The sequence below is a fragment of the Danio rerio genome, chromosome 6 (genome assembly GCF_052040795.2).
Source record: "Danio rerio strain M-AB ecotype USA chromosome 6, GRCz13ab, whole genome shotgun sequence".
Classification (NCBI taxonomy): Eukaryota; Metazoa; Chordata; class Actinopteri; order Cypriniformes; family Danionidae; genus Danio; species Danio rerio.
Window position 1 is genome coordinate 48,362,136 of NC_141026.1, and position 14,402 is coordinate 48,376,537.

The window sequence follows — 14,402 nt, forward strand, 5'->3', positions numbered from 1 at the left end:
ATGAGATTAAATTGATATAGATGATCTCCAGCTTTTGAAAAGATGAAGACCATTACTGATTATTAGTGAGGCTGATATATAGCTAAAACGAATTGATTAATTGATTTACTAATCATTTATGGGTTGTACGATAATACTAATAAAGAGATATTTCACCCAAAAATGAAAATTTACCCATTTACTCTTTCACAATTAGTTCAAACCTTTATAACTTTCTATTGAACACTAAATTAGATCTTTTATAAAAAGCAGATAACCTGTAACCATAGATGTCCATGGTAGGAAAAACAAATACACTGTAAAATCCAACAGTCAACTTTATCAAATGAATTGAGTGTTGTTTACTCAAAATTTACTCATTTGAAATGAGTTTTGAACTCAGTGTTGAAAGTAATGAGTTAATTAAACACCTCATTACTTCAACTTAAATGGATTAAGTTCACAGTACTCAAATTAGTTTTTTTAACTCAAATGGTTTGTAGCAATCTGTTTCCTTAAATGGTTTGATTTGCCTTAAGTTACTGTTTTTTACAGTACTCAATTGGTTTAAGTTCTAATCATTTATTGTGTTTTGCTGTGCTCAAATTGCTTCATTTTCTCAAACAGATTAAGTTAATAGTACTCATTAGGATTTGTTTTTGAACTTAAATGTTTTTTGCAGTTGGTTTCCTCAAACAATTTGAGTTACTTTAACTTTTGGGGTTTTACAGTGTACTACTAAAGAGATAGTTCACCCCAAAATTAAAATGTATCCATTTATTCTTTCACAATTGTTTCAAAGCTTTATAACTTTCTTTCTTTTGTTGAACACTTAAGGAGATCTTTTTAAGAAAGCTGAAATGCCCAGCTGGTAAGCGCAAAAAGGAATGGCGTCATACTGCCCCATATCGTTTGTTTTATAGATGAAATGCAGCCATATGTACTTTTGGCTACGTAATTTGTGATCTAAAGAATTGTATACAGGGCTACATTTTTTAGAATGGTTAATGGTTTTCAACAGTCTTCAAATTTCTTCTTTTGTGTTCAACAGATGATTAAAAGTCAAACTGGTTTGGAAGAAGTGATGGATGAGTAAATGATGGCAGAAGTTTTATTTTTGGGTGAGCTATCCCTTCAACTTGTTCCAAACCAATTTGAGATATTTTGGAAACCAGTAACTATTGACCTCAATAGAAGGAAAATCAATTGCCATGGAAGTCAGTGGTTAGATTCTGAAATCATATATATTTCTGGAGTGCTCCAAATGTATCCCAGGATGTAAGGTTTTTGCAGTTTTTGTTTTCACAAATCCACCAGAGGCCAATGTCGATTGACTGACTGACTAAATGACTGACTGAGTGACGGATCGACTGATGTACCTTCTTCTTCTCTAAACCCAACCAAGTGTTTTCAAAAGCATCGATTGACCAGCACCCACCACTTCCCTAAACCCAACTGACATTGAAAAGCAATCCAGAAAAAGAAAAGCCCTCGCCTAATTTTTACTACTTTTTCAGATTTTACCACATTCTCACCCTGTTATTTAATGGTTTATTTTACTTTTGGCTTTTGTTTTCGTCTTACCCACTTTCTGCAACCGTTCTTCGCTGGACTCCAACCCTGTCGTCAAGGTCAGCTACTCTCCAAGCTAAATGGACAAACTGGTAACAGCAGGAAAGCAGTCCACATAGGGATAAGTGGTCAGCTTGTAAGCGCAAAAAGGAATGGTGTCTTATCGCCCCATAGCATTCATTTTACAGTCGAAATGCAACCATACGTACTTCTGGCTACATTTTCAGAATGAGCCTATGTTGGTTAGAGGTTTTCAATAGTCTTCAAAATATCTTCTTTTGGGTTCAACAGAACAAAAACAACTCAAAACGGTTTCTAACAAGTCAAGGACGAGTAAATGATGGCAGAAGTTATTTTTGGGTGAACTATCCCTTTACATTCCATTCATATTATTCTGTAAAAATCAAATATTCAAAGATCGTTGGAGTACCTTTTACATGCAAATGTTATCTCCTTTCTACTTTTGTTTCCTTCTAATTATTTGTGATCAGTTTGAATTGAAATTTCTTTCTACACCTTTAATTAGTTTTAACACATTACAGGACATTTAATGTCATTAAAGCAACCCGTGCTTTTGTAGTAAAATATGATAAATCACAAGCTTCAGTAATTTAAAGTGCAAAACAGTATATTCAGCTTTCTAATGCCCTTTCGTTGTCCTTGTCTTAAGGTATGAGGAAGTACAGCTCAGGTTAACAGTTCACGCAACTTCACAGCGGTTTTAGTCAGACTTTGTGCCTCTGTGCATTTTGCTGAAGTAGATCAAAGCGCTGTACACTCGCGCGGCAAATTCATCACTTGGTCTCTGCGGTGTCTTTTGCTCCCTGCTCTCTGGGTGTCTTCTCTTTAGTATGAGGGCATGCAGACCCCACAGGCGCACATCGCCCCGTCTGAATTATGATCTTACTGTACCATTGCTCCCAATCTACTAATGATGCTGTTTTTGTGTCAGTAGGAAAGCCAGAAAGTCTCCTTTTCCTTTCTCCACAAACACACACACACATACACTGTGGCTAACTTAATGCAATTTTTCCCTTATTCTCTTAGGACCGCAAATGTATATTCCTGCCATCAGAGTCTTTAAAATACAATTTTAATGCATCTCTCACATTTATGTATATTTTAAGGCGCAATTAAAGCATAATGCTGTAGTTATGTAATGAAAGAGGTTGGACGAGTCCTATAAATTACTTCTTGCCCGCAGTTGGCAAGCGTAGTGAAATTCATCTCAATCTTCAAGGATTCTGGTTCTGGATGTATTTGCATATGCTCATTAAAACGAACGCAGGCGAGGAACACAAGAGCCGGGATGAAAAATGAAAGCTGAAACATTATGTTTAGTAATTAGATCTCTGTTATTGATCTTTATAGAGACTGTAAGTCAATGGAAGAAGGGAAAACTAGTAGAAATTGTTTTCTCAGTGTTATTATCCTTGGTCTTTTTTCACAGAAATGGTGCAATGTGACAAGTAAACTAAATATCTGTTCCCAAATGCATTTTCTGTATTTACTCTACTGTTATTGTCAATGGAAGTGTACTAAAACACTTAAAAAATGATATATAAATTCCTGTTAAAATAATTTGGATCAGCAAGATTTTTTTATGTCTCTTATCCTCACAAAGACTGCATTTATTTAATTAAACAGACAAATTGAAAGTAGTAATTCTTATATATGTATATATAGTAATGCACTATTAAAGTCTTTACCCTCATATGTGATCATCTAATGTGTGTAACTTGAATAAAAGTAGGTAGTACATATAGACTGTAAAACTCAGTAAATACGCGTAACTCAAACCATTTCAGGAAACATTGCAACAAACCATTAAGTTCAAAAACTAATCTTAATAAGTACTGTAAACTTAATTAATTAAGTACAAGATACAGTTTGAACAGTAAAATCCAACCAATTGAGTACCATAAAACCCAATAAGGCAACTCAAACCGCTTGAGGAAAACGATTGCTACAAATGATTTAACAGAACTCAAAAATTGCAACGGTTTTGGTTGCATATGCGACCAAAATATATGCAACCTGAAAATATATTTGGGAGCATTTGTGCGAGTGCATAAAATTTATGCAAAAAATGCAGTTCTCAAGCGCATATTGAACAGTGGATGTCGTACCGAAAAGTTAATAGTACATTGAGAATTGTGGCATCCCTGGTGTAAATAATTGGGAATGTAATCAGATGTATCATTGTATTACGTCTGTGATACAGCATCTCTTGGACATCAAGACAATACACTGCTAATCCAAAATTTCTTGATTATCTTTTTTTTTTTAAGTTTTTAAAACTTTTTTTGTGATTGAAAAAAGATCAGGACCTCTGCTGTGGTGTTTGATGGAGTTGAGCAAAAAAAGAATATATTGTTTTGTTTTCAGAAATAATAATCAGTTTTACAATAGTAAAAAATATAAAAACATTAGTAATTTTTTCGTTAAAACAAGTAAAACAATCTGCCAGTGGGGTACATATCTGCCACTGGAGTAAGTTATTTTAAACAGAAAACAAGATTATTTTACTTACCCTATTGGCGTATTATGTTAAAAAAAAAACTCTTAACTTTGACTAATCATTTCTGAAAACAAGAGAATAGTTTTTACTTATCTATAAAATTCTGCTTGGTTTAAGATTGTTTAGACATTTGCGCTAGAAGCAAGACAAAAACTAGAGTAACTTGCAGTGTACACAAACAGCAACATCATGCGCAAAAGTAAGTTGAAGGTGTAAAACCAACTTAGGTTCATTCTGAAAACAAAGCCCTATATACAATTCTGGAGATCGCAAGTCTGTCCCCAGAGGTACGTATGGCTGCATTTCATCTTTAAAGCAAATGCTTTTCATGCTAGCAGCTGACCACTTACCTCTGTATGGATGTTTTTCTGCTGTCACAAAATTGCGAGGTTCAAGTCCGGTGAAGAATGGTTCCAGAAAGCGGGTAAGACAAAAACAAAAGCCAAAAAATAAAATAAAAAAGTAAATAACAGGGTGAGAATGTGGCAAAATCTGAAAACATGGTAAAAATCAGGGTGCTTATCTTTTTCTGGATTGTTTTTCAAAAAACTGTCTGTTGGGTTTAGTGAAGTGGGTAGTCAATCTGTCCTTTTTAAAACACTATCGGTTGGGTTAAGTTAAGGGGGTGGGTAGGGGTATCTGTCGGTTGGTCAATCAGAGGCCTCTGCTGGATTTATGCGGGAACAGCAGGCGTGAATGGCACTTGCGAGGGAAATTTGAGATCTCAAAAAGCATACACAGTGGTCTCGCGATTCGCGAATACAAAAACTGCAAAAAAACCTACCTCCTGGGACATATTTGTTGCTCTCCTGAAATGTATATAGGGTTACAGTTTCAGAATGAGCCTGAGTTGCTTAAAACACATAATATGAAGCCTACAAATAATGTAATACTATTTGAATTTTGTTAATGTTGTGGATAGTTATTGATCAAAATAACTTGCTCAAAAAAGTCTTTGATTCCAGTTGAGGCTTTATTGTGCTTGCTGGAGCAGCAACTCCAGACTGATGCTTCTCTCCCAGTTATATAGGCCTCCAGCCTCCATTAGTCTTGGAGTGTTTGCCTTATAAAGCATGAACTGCTGAACACTACTAGCTGTTTTATTTCTAGCTTTTGTATTATTTGTAGTTGTTGGTTATAGGTTTTTATTCTTAGCACCCATTTGTTAAACCCTGACAATACATGTTCAAAAGATATTGGAGAATGTTTTGTTCTTTAAATTGTAGTTAATTCATTAACATAGATCAATTAAAATGGTCAATATTAAGTAATGCACAGACATTCATCTGTGTGTACATAACCCAAAATAAGCCCAGGTAGTGATTAAGAACAAGGCAAAACACCAAAACTTAGCGAGTACGACGTAGCAACAAATGGTGAAGTTACTCTTAAATCTACCTGTCATAAATTTGCAGACTGCGCTTCTGGTGCGGCTACATCTGGGTCAGCCTTCAAGCCTCCGTGTGCTTCTTCACCTCCAGAACGTGTGCTGACTGCAGATGATGCTGACCTTTGTGACACAGAAACTGAGCTCTCTCTCAGTGATGAGGAATACGGAGAGGAAGTCTTCACTTTCTCCTCATGCCCTCACTCAGCCAGACGCAATCAGGCTAGCGGCAACCCTGTTGAGGATCTGACCTTTGGCCTTAAAGGTCACAAGCTGCTAACAGAAGGACAACGCAAGGATGCACGTCTGGAAGATGATTTCATGGGGAGTGAGAGCGAAGAGGTATGAACATATAGACGATACATATGTAAAATGCAGAGCAATGATTTATGGATGTGACATGATGTGCTTTAATGAGACTTGCGTCTGGCAATTCAATTTACAGGTTTAAGGACAATCAGAAAAAAGTTGTTGAAGTAATTAGAGAGAATTTACTCTATTGCATTATCAAGGCAAGACAAGTTTATTTATATAGCACACTTCATACACAATGGTAATTCAAAGTGCTTTACATACACAAGAATAAAAGAAACAAGAAAATAAAAACAACAAAGAATAAAAATTATTAAAAACAGATAAAAATAGATTAATATGTGTTAAAACAGGTTTTAAGCGGTGTTAATTTTGACAGCGAATTTTAATTTAGTTTTAGTCTTAGTCTTTTGACTAAAATTTCATTTTAGTTTTAGTCATATTTTAGTCTTCTGAATCCTTTTAGTTTTTGTTGGCTGAAATATATTTGGTTTAATTTAAGTGTAATTTAATAAAATATTGTGTACATTTGTTTATAAAAAAAAGTCTAACTTTAAATTAGATAAAACAGTCTCATTAAAAATTGCTTTTCTATTGAAGACCAAAAATTACATGTGCATTGTTTATTTATATCATAAGTAAAATGCAAAGTTATGTGTCTGCAATCAGTCTGCATGATAATCGCCCGTGTCTACCAGTGGACCACTTTTCAAATGTGTGTGTGTGTGTAATAAATCACACACCAAGATTAATTCTGATTTTTAATTCTGATATTTTCCAAAAAACATCCCTTAATCACATTCACTTCTTGTTTTTATTAGTCATTGAAAATATATATTTTATATATATATTTGTATATTTTTATTATAGTTGTCGTCATCATTCGTCTCGTTTTCGTCGGTAAAAAACTTGTTCATCACGAAATTTATGGCGAAAAAATTTCATCAACTAAAATATAACTAGTTTTAAGGGAATCAAAAAGAGAAGAAAGAAAAAATAGTGCGATCTATCAGATGTAGCACAGTGCTCATTCGATAAAGGCACAGCTAAACAGATGTGTTTTCAGTCTTGATTTGAATGTGCCTAATGTTGGAGCACATCTAATCATTTCTGGAAGCTGATTCCAGCAGTGAGGGTGTAGTAGCTGAAGGCGGATTCACCATGCTTTGACTAAACTCTTGAAATTTCTAATTTACTTGATCCTAATGATCTGAGTGAGGTTTGTATTTAGTGAGCTTATCTGTAATATATTGAGGTCCTAGGCCATTTAGTGATTTATAGACAAGTAATAATACTTTAAAATCTATTCTGAATGTAACTGGGAGCCAGTGTAAAGACTAGTGTAAAGGTGTGATGTGCTCTGATTTTCTGGTTCTGGTCAGAAATCTGGGAGCAGTATTTTGGATGAGCTGCAACTGTCTGACTGTCTTTTTGGGGAGACCAGTGAAGAGTCCATTACAGTAATCCACCCTGCTGCTGATAAAAGCATGAACAAGTCCTCTCTGGAAATAACTTAACATGTTTTTGAGATAATTGTGTGCTGAGTTAGTTACTGCTTTGACATGACTACTGAAACTTAGATCTGACTCCAGGATCACACCAAGATTCTTGACCTTATTTTTGTTGGGGAAAAAAGGGTTTTGTTGTATTAAATGTAAGCAGAGCCACACAACTAATAGATATAGTCAAATGATCATAAATTGTGCACAAAATTGTTGTAAATAAAAAAATAAAGGTGCTTTTAGAATTGTCCTCTCTTGTAGACATGAAATCACTACCAACAAATCGCATATATTCAGATTAAAATAAGTAAATAAATAATAATATGACGCAGTGGGCCTCACAGCAAAAAGGTGGCTAGTTCGAGCCCCGGCTGGTTCAGTTGGTTTTTCTATGTGGAGTTTGCATGTTCTCCACATGTTCATGTGGGTTTCCTCTGGGTGCTCTGGTTTCCCCCACAGGTACAAAGACATGTGCTATAGGTGAAATGGGTAATCTTAATTGCCCGTAGTGTGTGTGTATGTCCTGGTCCTACAGGTTAGGGGTTGAGTGTTTGGCTAATGACCCACCTCGTAAATATTGGGTATTAAGAAACACCAAAATTGTCCAGCTAAATATAACGTTGATATAAATGGCCCTGGGAGTAAGTAAGTAAGTAATAATAATAATGTCAAGGCTAAATTATAATTCAGTATTTCATTTTTATTTTAATGGAGGCACTAAATAGCATTTCCAACTTAATTAAATAATGTCATGTTTTTTTCACCTTTCACGTTTTTATACAGTATCTATTCATATCAAACTGTTTTAGGCAAAGAAATCTAATTAAAGTCTGTAAACTCTTCTGTCATCATTTACTCCATTTTAGGCAAGGCAAAGCAAGGCAAGTTCATTTATGTAGCACATTTCATACACAGCGGCAATTCAAAGTGCTTTCAGTCAAAGTGTTTTTCAAAGTGTTATAAAGTAAAATAAAAATTAGATCAACTTTGAATCACTTTTTAAAGTAATATCAACTAATCACTTTTTACAGTGTAGAAATAATCATCCACCTATATTATTGCCACAGACGCAAATACTGTATACAAATTCAAACATCATCACAGTTAACCTACTGTATAACTTCTCAACATGCGTTGCCTGGATTGCTTTCTGTCAAAGTTTTCCTCTCAAGGACACATGATCTGGTGGAGTCATTTGTTAATGATACGCACACAATTTGATTGAGCTCCCCAGGGGCGCCGCCATTCGTTTAAGCCCATGAAGAAAACCATCAGTTTTCTTCAGTTGGGTTCATTTCTGACGAGACGGTGTCGAGCTCTATCGTGCTCCTGGGCTCTGCGTCCATTGAGAGGAACATCATTCATTTATTCACAGTCTGTTTGGTTTCCTCCTGGGAAATCAGTCTCATCTTTGGCATACATATGTTCCGCCGCACTTAATTAGAGATTTTTGATTGATACCGCTGACAGTTTTATTTGTTGTCTGTTTCCCCTTTCTTCCACGTCCTTGATAAATGTCTTTGTTTTTTTCTTCTGTGTTTTCTTGTATATGCCAGCATTTGACTTCCTATTACTTATGGGAGATGAAAAAAAAGTAATAACTACTAAAGTTTGAATGTTCTAAACGTTATTTTTAAGTTGGACCTCCACATCTTGTACCTGTGTGGTATGAAATCATTTCCACTGGAAGCAGAAGTGATTATATCTGCTTAATGATTCCGTTAATGCACCGGAAGGTAGATGCACCAGTAACATATTGAAATGCATCTGTGACACGGCTTAATAACCACAAAACACATTGGCTTCCGCTGATAACGTGCTCGGTTTAAATAAATAAATTAATTGCAAATAGATAAAGGCCTGCCCCAGACTGATGTGTGTTTACCGAATGTCAGCATTTCAGCTTAGTGTTAGCGTGATGACACGTTGTTATTTTTAACCCCCTCCAAAAAAGCCGAATTATTAAAAACAGTCCCTCCGGGGGATATGAAGATGGAAAGAAAGGAGACAAAAACTCTGGCTGATCTGATGGCTTTGCTGGCCGTGCCCTTTTAGCGAGGTTGTCATCATTAGCGTGAAGCTTGCTGTTTAAGACCATTAGTGTAGATCAAAGCCTCACTAGTTTAAAGACCTTATCTGTTCCAAAACAGAGCAGAGACAGACAACTTTCCGGGCACAGTGTCGCCCTGATTAATTACAGGTAACTGTGATGTTACTCCGCCTGCGCCAGACTGTCTCGCGTCGTGGCTATTAATGCGTTTCATCTGTGACAGCGTTGGCGTTCACGGCTCTGAGATCCTTGCAACAGATTTCATCATGCTCTTTATGACTCCATCACAAGTTTTGTTGTTAAATTTATTATTTGTGGTTTTAAAGAGAAATTTGATTTATTAACGTCTCTCCTTCCTTGTGTTAATATCCCAGTCTGGGAAGGAGATAATTGAACGCAGTGGCGTTATTAATCTTAATGTCATAATTAGCGGTGGGACACCATGAGAAATGATTTGAAAATGAAGGAAAGAAACTGCCAAGTATTGTACTTGGGTTTTGAAGTCATTTGTGCTACCGGCAGGAATGATATTTTAGATTGTGTGGTTTGTTGAGGACTGGATTTATTGTGTGATTTGTGTCTGGTGGGTTAAGATGAGATAAGATAAAATGAACAGATTTACAGTGAAGGCAGCTATATCATAAAAACCCATAAGCAGCCAGATAATAACCCTAGCAACCATGTAGCAACATGCTTTTAAGTAATCTAATTAAATTGCAAATTAACCACATATAAAATGTGCCATAGAATTAAAATATGGAAATACCTAGGCATGGCTAAGATTTCATTCACTCACTTTCCTTCAGCTCAGTCCCTGATTTATCAAGGGTTGCCACAGCAGAATGTTTTTTGCAGTGGATACTGTCAGTGTAAAATCCTGGTGATAAAATAAGGTCTGCATTAAAATGTATCTTTTGTTAGTTTTGTATATTTTAAATATGGTCAAAACCAACCAATCATATTAGAATAAAACATTTCTGGAGAATTTTGGCACTTGCATTTGATTGGTCACAAAATTTGATGAGAAGCCAATATATTGTTGGCTCATTCTAAAAACGTAGCCCTATATACATTTCAGGAAATCGCGAATTATGTACCAGAGCAAAGTATGGCTGCATTCCATCTTTAAACTAACGTTTCGGCACAGTAGGATGTCGCTCCTTTTCAAACTTACCAGCTGTTGTAGACGGCTGTTACCAGTTTGTCCAGTGGCTCACCGTGTATGTCAGAGGATTTGAGATGCGGAGCAGAGTTGACCGTGATGACGGGGCCGTCTGACAAAGTATGCTTCCAGAAAGCATGTAAGACAAAAACCAAAGCCAAAAAATAAACAAGTAAATAACAGGGTGAGAATGTGGTAAAATCTGAAAACATGGTAAAAATCAGCCTGCTGCAAGGCCTTTTCTATTTCTGCATTGCTTTTGAAAACACAGTCGGTTGGGTTTAGGGAAGTGGGTGGGCGCTGGTCAATCGTTGGTTTTTAAAACACTATTGGTTGGGTTAAGAGAAGGGGTTGGGTGGGGCAATTGGTCAGTTGGTCCTCTGGTGGATGTACAGTTGTGAATGGCACTAGAGAGAAATTTGAGATCTGACAAAGTGTACACAGTGGCCTCTGGCGAGTTCCTGAAATGTATATAGGGCTGTGTAATCAGAAAGATCCTGGGTTGAAAATTTAATGAGAAGTCTAAAGTGCAGAGTGATGTCATCAAAATTGTTGATTCAGTCAGTGCCGATAGTCTAGTAAAGATAGCACCGATATGCTCACGGCGATCCGAGTTCAATTCCTAGCTCAAGACCCTTCCCCTGTCTCTGCTCCGCACACTTTCCTGTCTGTAAATCATCAACTGTCCTATGCTAATAAAGTTGAAAAATCTCTAAAAATAATTATTAAATAAAAAAAAGTTGATTCATATTGGCTACATTGAAAGACTTTTTGAAGTTTTGAACGCACATTACTTCTAAATGAGAAATGTGTCATTATTTAAAAACATATTATCTCATAAAAAACTATAAGGCTTAAAATATGAGCAGTCTTGCAGCATTGGAATATGTAAAAAAATGTATTCATTTCATGCAACTAATTTATTTATTTATTTATTTTTTATACTTTTTCATTTTCTTTCACAGGATGAAATGCATACAGAGTTTCTCAAAAGATGTGCAGTCCATTCCATTACTACTCCCCCACCACTTTCTTCAATACAAAAACACACAGCTCAACCCAAATTCTCCTCTGAGCCAATTAAGACTCGGGCCTCTGCTGTCCAACATGTCTCTGAAGGTCCAAAAAGGCACGAACCCATGCGGATAGCACCAACCCGCTGCCTCTCTCCTAGCTCCTCCAGACAAGGGAGCAGACTAGATCGGTCTGAAGCTGACAGAGCATTGCCTGATGGAGATACCAGGATATCTATCAACAGAACATCTGTGCGCGAGATCTCACTCAAGAATTCTGGGCTTCAAAAGGTGAGCTTGTTTACTTAGAAAATGTGCAAAAGAAAATTCTGTTATCATAAAATTACCCTCGTGTGAATGCAAGCCTTATGGATTTCTCCCGAGGTGGGTTTTTAAAAAACTCTTCCTTTTTCCATACAAGGAAATTCAGTTGCATCTAATAAACTGTAAATTTATATATACCGTGGTTGGAACGAAACTGAAATGCCTGGTTTTAGACCACAATCATTCATTTGTATGCTGTAGGGCCTCCTTTAGTGGCCATCAGTTAATCTTGTGACAGATGCAAGTCCTCCACAGTGGCCGGAGGGGTTTTGAGCCATTTTACTTGCAGAATATTGGCCAGGTCCCTATGTGATGCTGGTGGAGATACACATTTTCTGATTCACTTCTCCAAAACACCCCAAAGTGGCTTAATAATATTTAGCTCTGGTGACTGTGCAGACCATGGAAGATGTTCAACTTCACTTTCATGTTCGTCAAACCCCTCTGTCACCAGTCTTGCTGTGTATATTGGTGCACTATCATCCTGTTACATGGCACCACTTCAGTGTTTAAACCATTGGGTGCACATCTTCTTCTAGAATAATTTAATAGACCTTGGCAGTGACATGCCTATCTAGCACAAGTATTGGACCTAGGGAATACCATAATATTGCAGCCAAAACATCACTGATCCACCCCCATATTTTCTCTGAGCATGCAACAGTCAGTCTGCTTCTTTGGGGCTTCTCCACAACATAACTCTCCTGGGTGTGGGAAAGACAGTGAAGGTGGACTCAACAGAGAACAATACATGTTTTACATTGTCCACAGTCCAAGATTTTTACTGCTGGCACTATTGAAACCAATGTTTGGCACTGACACAAGGGACCAAAGGTCTGGCTATAGCTGCCCGGCCATGTATGTTGACCTTGTGGAGCTCCAGATAGACTGTTTTAGTGGAAACAGGAGAGCTGAGGTGGGCATTTAGTTCTGCAATGAGTTGGGCAGCTGTGGTTTTATGTTTTTTGGATAAAATTCAGGTTAGCACTTGGAGATCACTTTCAGAAAGCTTCCTCTTGCAACCACAGTTACTCCTGTTGGATGTGGTTCATCCTTCTTGCTGAAATTACTCTGAATACTGTGGCTCATGATACATCACAAAGACTTGCTGTCTTGGTCACAGATGTGCCAGCAAGATGTGGACCAACAATATTATTGTCAATATTGTCACCAATCATGTTGTGCAATATTTGAAGCACTGTGCTATTACTCTGCTAATTAGGAACCACTTATTGTTTCCATTAGCGTTCCTATTATTATTATTATTATTATTATTATTATTATTATTATTATTATGCTTCCTCCTCTTCTTCTTCCGCCGGATTTGAATGCAGCCCATGTATCCATATGAGAGAAAGTTGTAGTATTTGGCATAATAATAGAGAGCAGTGTTAACATGAACAACAGCAAACCTGAAGTCTCAACTCAAACTCAAAAACTTGTCCAAAGTTTCACTTATGTTTATTGTTATAACTTTTGAACTGAATGAGCTTTTTTCCTCTGAATCCTTGGCTTTGTCCGATTCAAACGCTCCCTATGACGTCATTTTCCATCATGAAAACTTTTCGCTATTTTGAATTTTTCACAAAGTGAAGTTTCATGAGCTCATTTTAAGAGGAGAATGTGATATGACTGAGCACGACTGGTTGCTCATCTGTAATCAGTAACAATCCAATTAGAGTGATCCTAGTTTACAATAAATGGATCGTTTTCTCCCTACTGCTCTATCCTCATTTTGGAAGAATTCCCCCTTCCACCCCATCTCCTCCTTTTCCTCCCTTATCCAAGTGGGAGCTCTCGAGACCTACCTGATCTCGGATATGCAGATATGCTTATTTGACCGGGCGGTAGCCGAGCTCAGGGTTCTCTGCCGGGACAGCATGCCAAATCAGCTATAAACGCTAAGCATATCTAAGTGGGCACTCTTGAAACTTGTTTGATCGAACTCGTCCTAGGCCGTTTTTCCGATTTTACCAAAATTGAATCACATTATCTACAGACCATGCTAACAAAAAGTTATTGAATTCAAGTTGATTAGACCAACCATTTTCATTTAAATTGCTAACAAATTTAACGTAGAGCTTGCAAAAATGGACTTGAGGCGATATAACCCATTGACGTATCACCAAACTTGATGTGTGTCAATTGCTTGGTGTGTGTCAACTGTGTAAGCAATTTTTGAAAACGCAAATAACTTTTGCTAAATATTTCTTATTGCCATGACGTGTCTTGTCATATTCTCTGGATAATGCCGAGACCATTGATACCAAATATACCAAAATAAACTAAACTTTCTGTCCCCCAATTTGTTTTTGAATTAAACAAAGTATTTTTTTAAACAGTTTTTCTGATTTTCACCAAATTTGACTCCAATGTTTTTAAGACTATTCTGGCAAGGAGTTATTGAATTTATGTTGATACATGACACAGTTTTTATTTACACTACCGACAAATGGGCTGGCACGATATCAAAGATCATATGAGGGTGTAATTTTAATTTTAATTTTAAAACTTTTAATTATATTGATGCTGAACTTTAGGTGTGTCACTGGCATCTCACAATAGCACATAAATTGTGAC

General features: G+C 36.6%; 1 protein-coding gene across 15 annotated transcripts in view; it reads left to right on the forward strand.

The window, feature by feature from the left end:
* Window positions 1-14,402, forward strand: part of cfap20dc (CFAP20 domain containing) — a 57,105-nt gene that overhangs the window by 21,175 nt on the left and 21,528 nt on the right. For 8 of the 15 annotated variants that reach the window (NM_001110023.2, XM_087255641.1, XM_087255642.1 and 5 more), the window contains 2 exon segments: window positions 5,554-5,801; window positions 11,451-11,789. In NM_001110023.2, coding sequence (NP_001103493.2) covers window positions 5,554-5,801; window positions 11,451-11,789 — 587 coding nt within the window. 15 annotated transcript variants of the gene reach the window in all.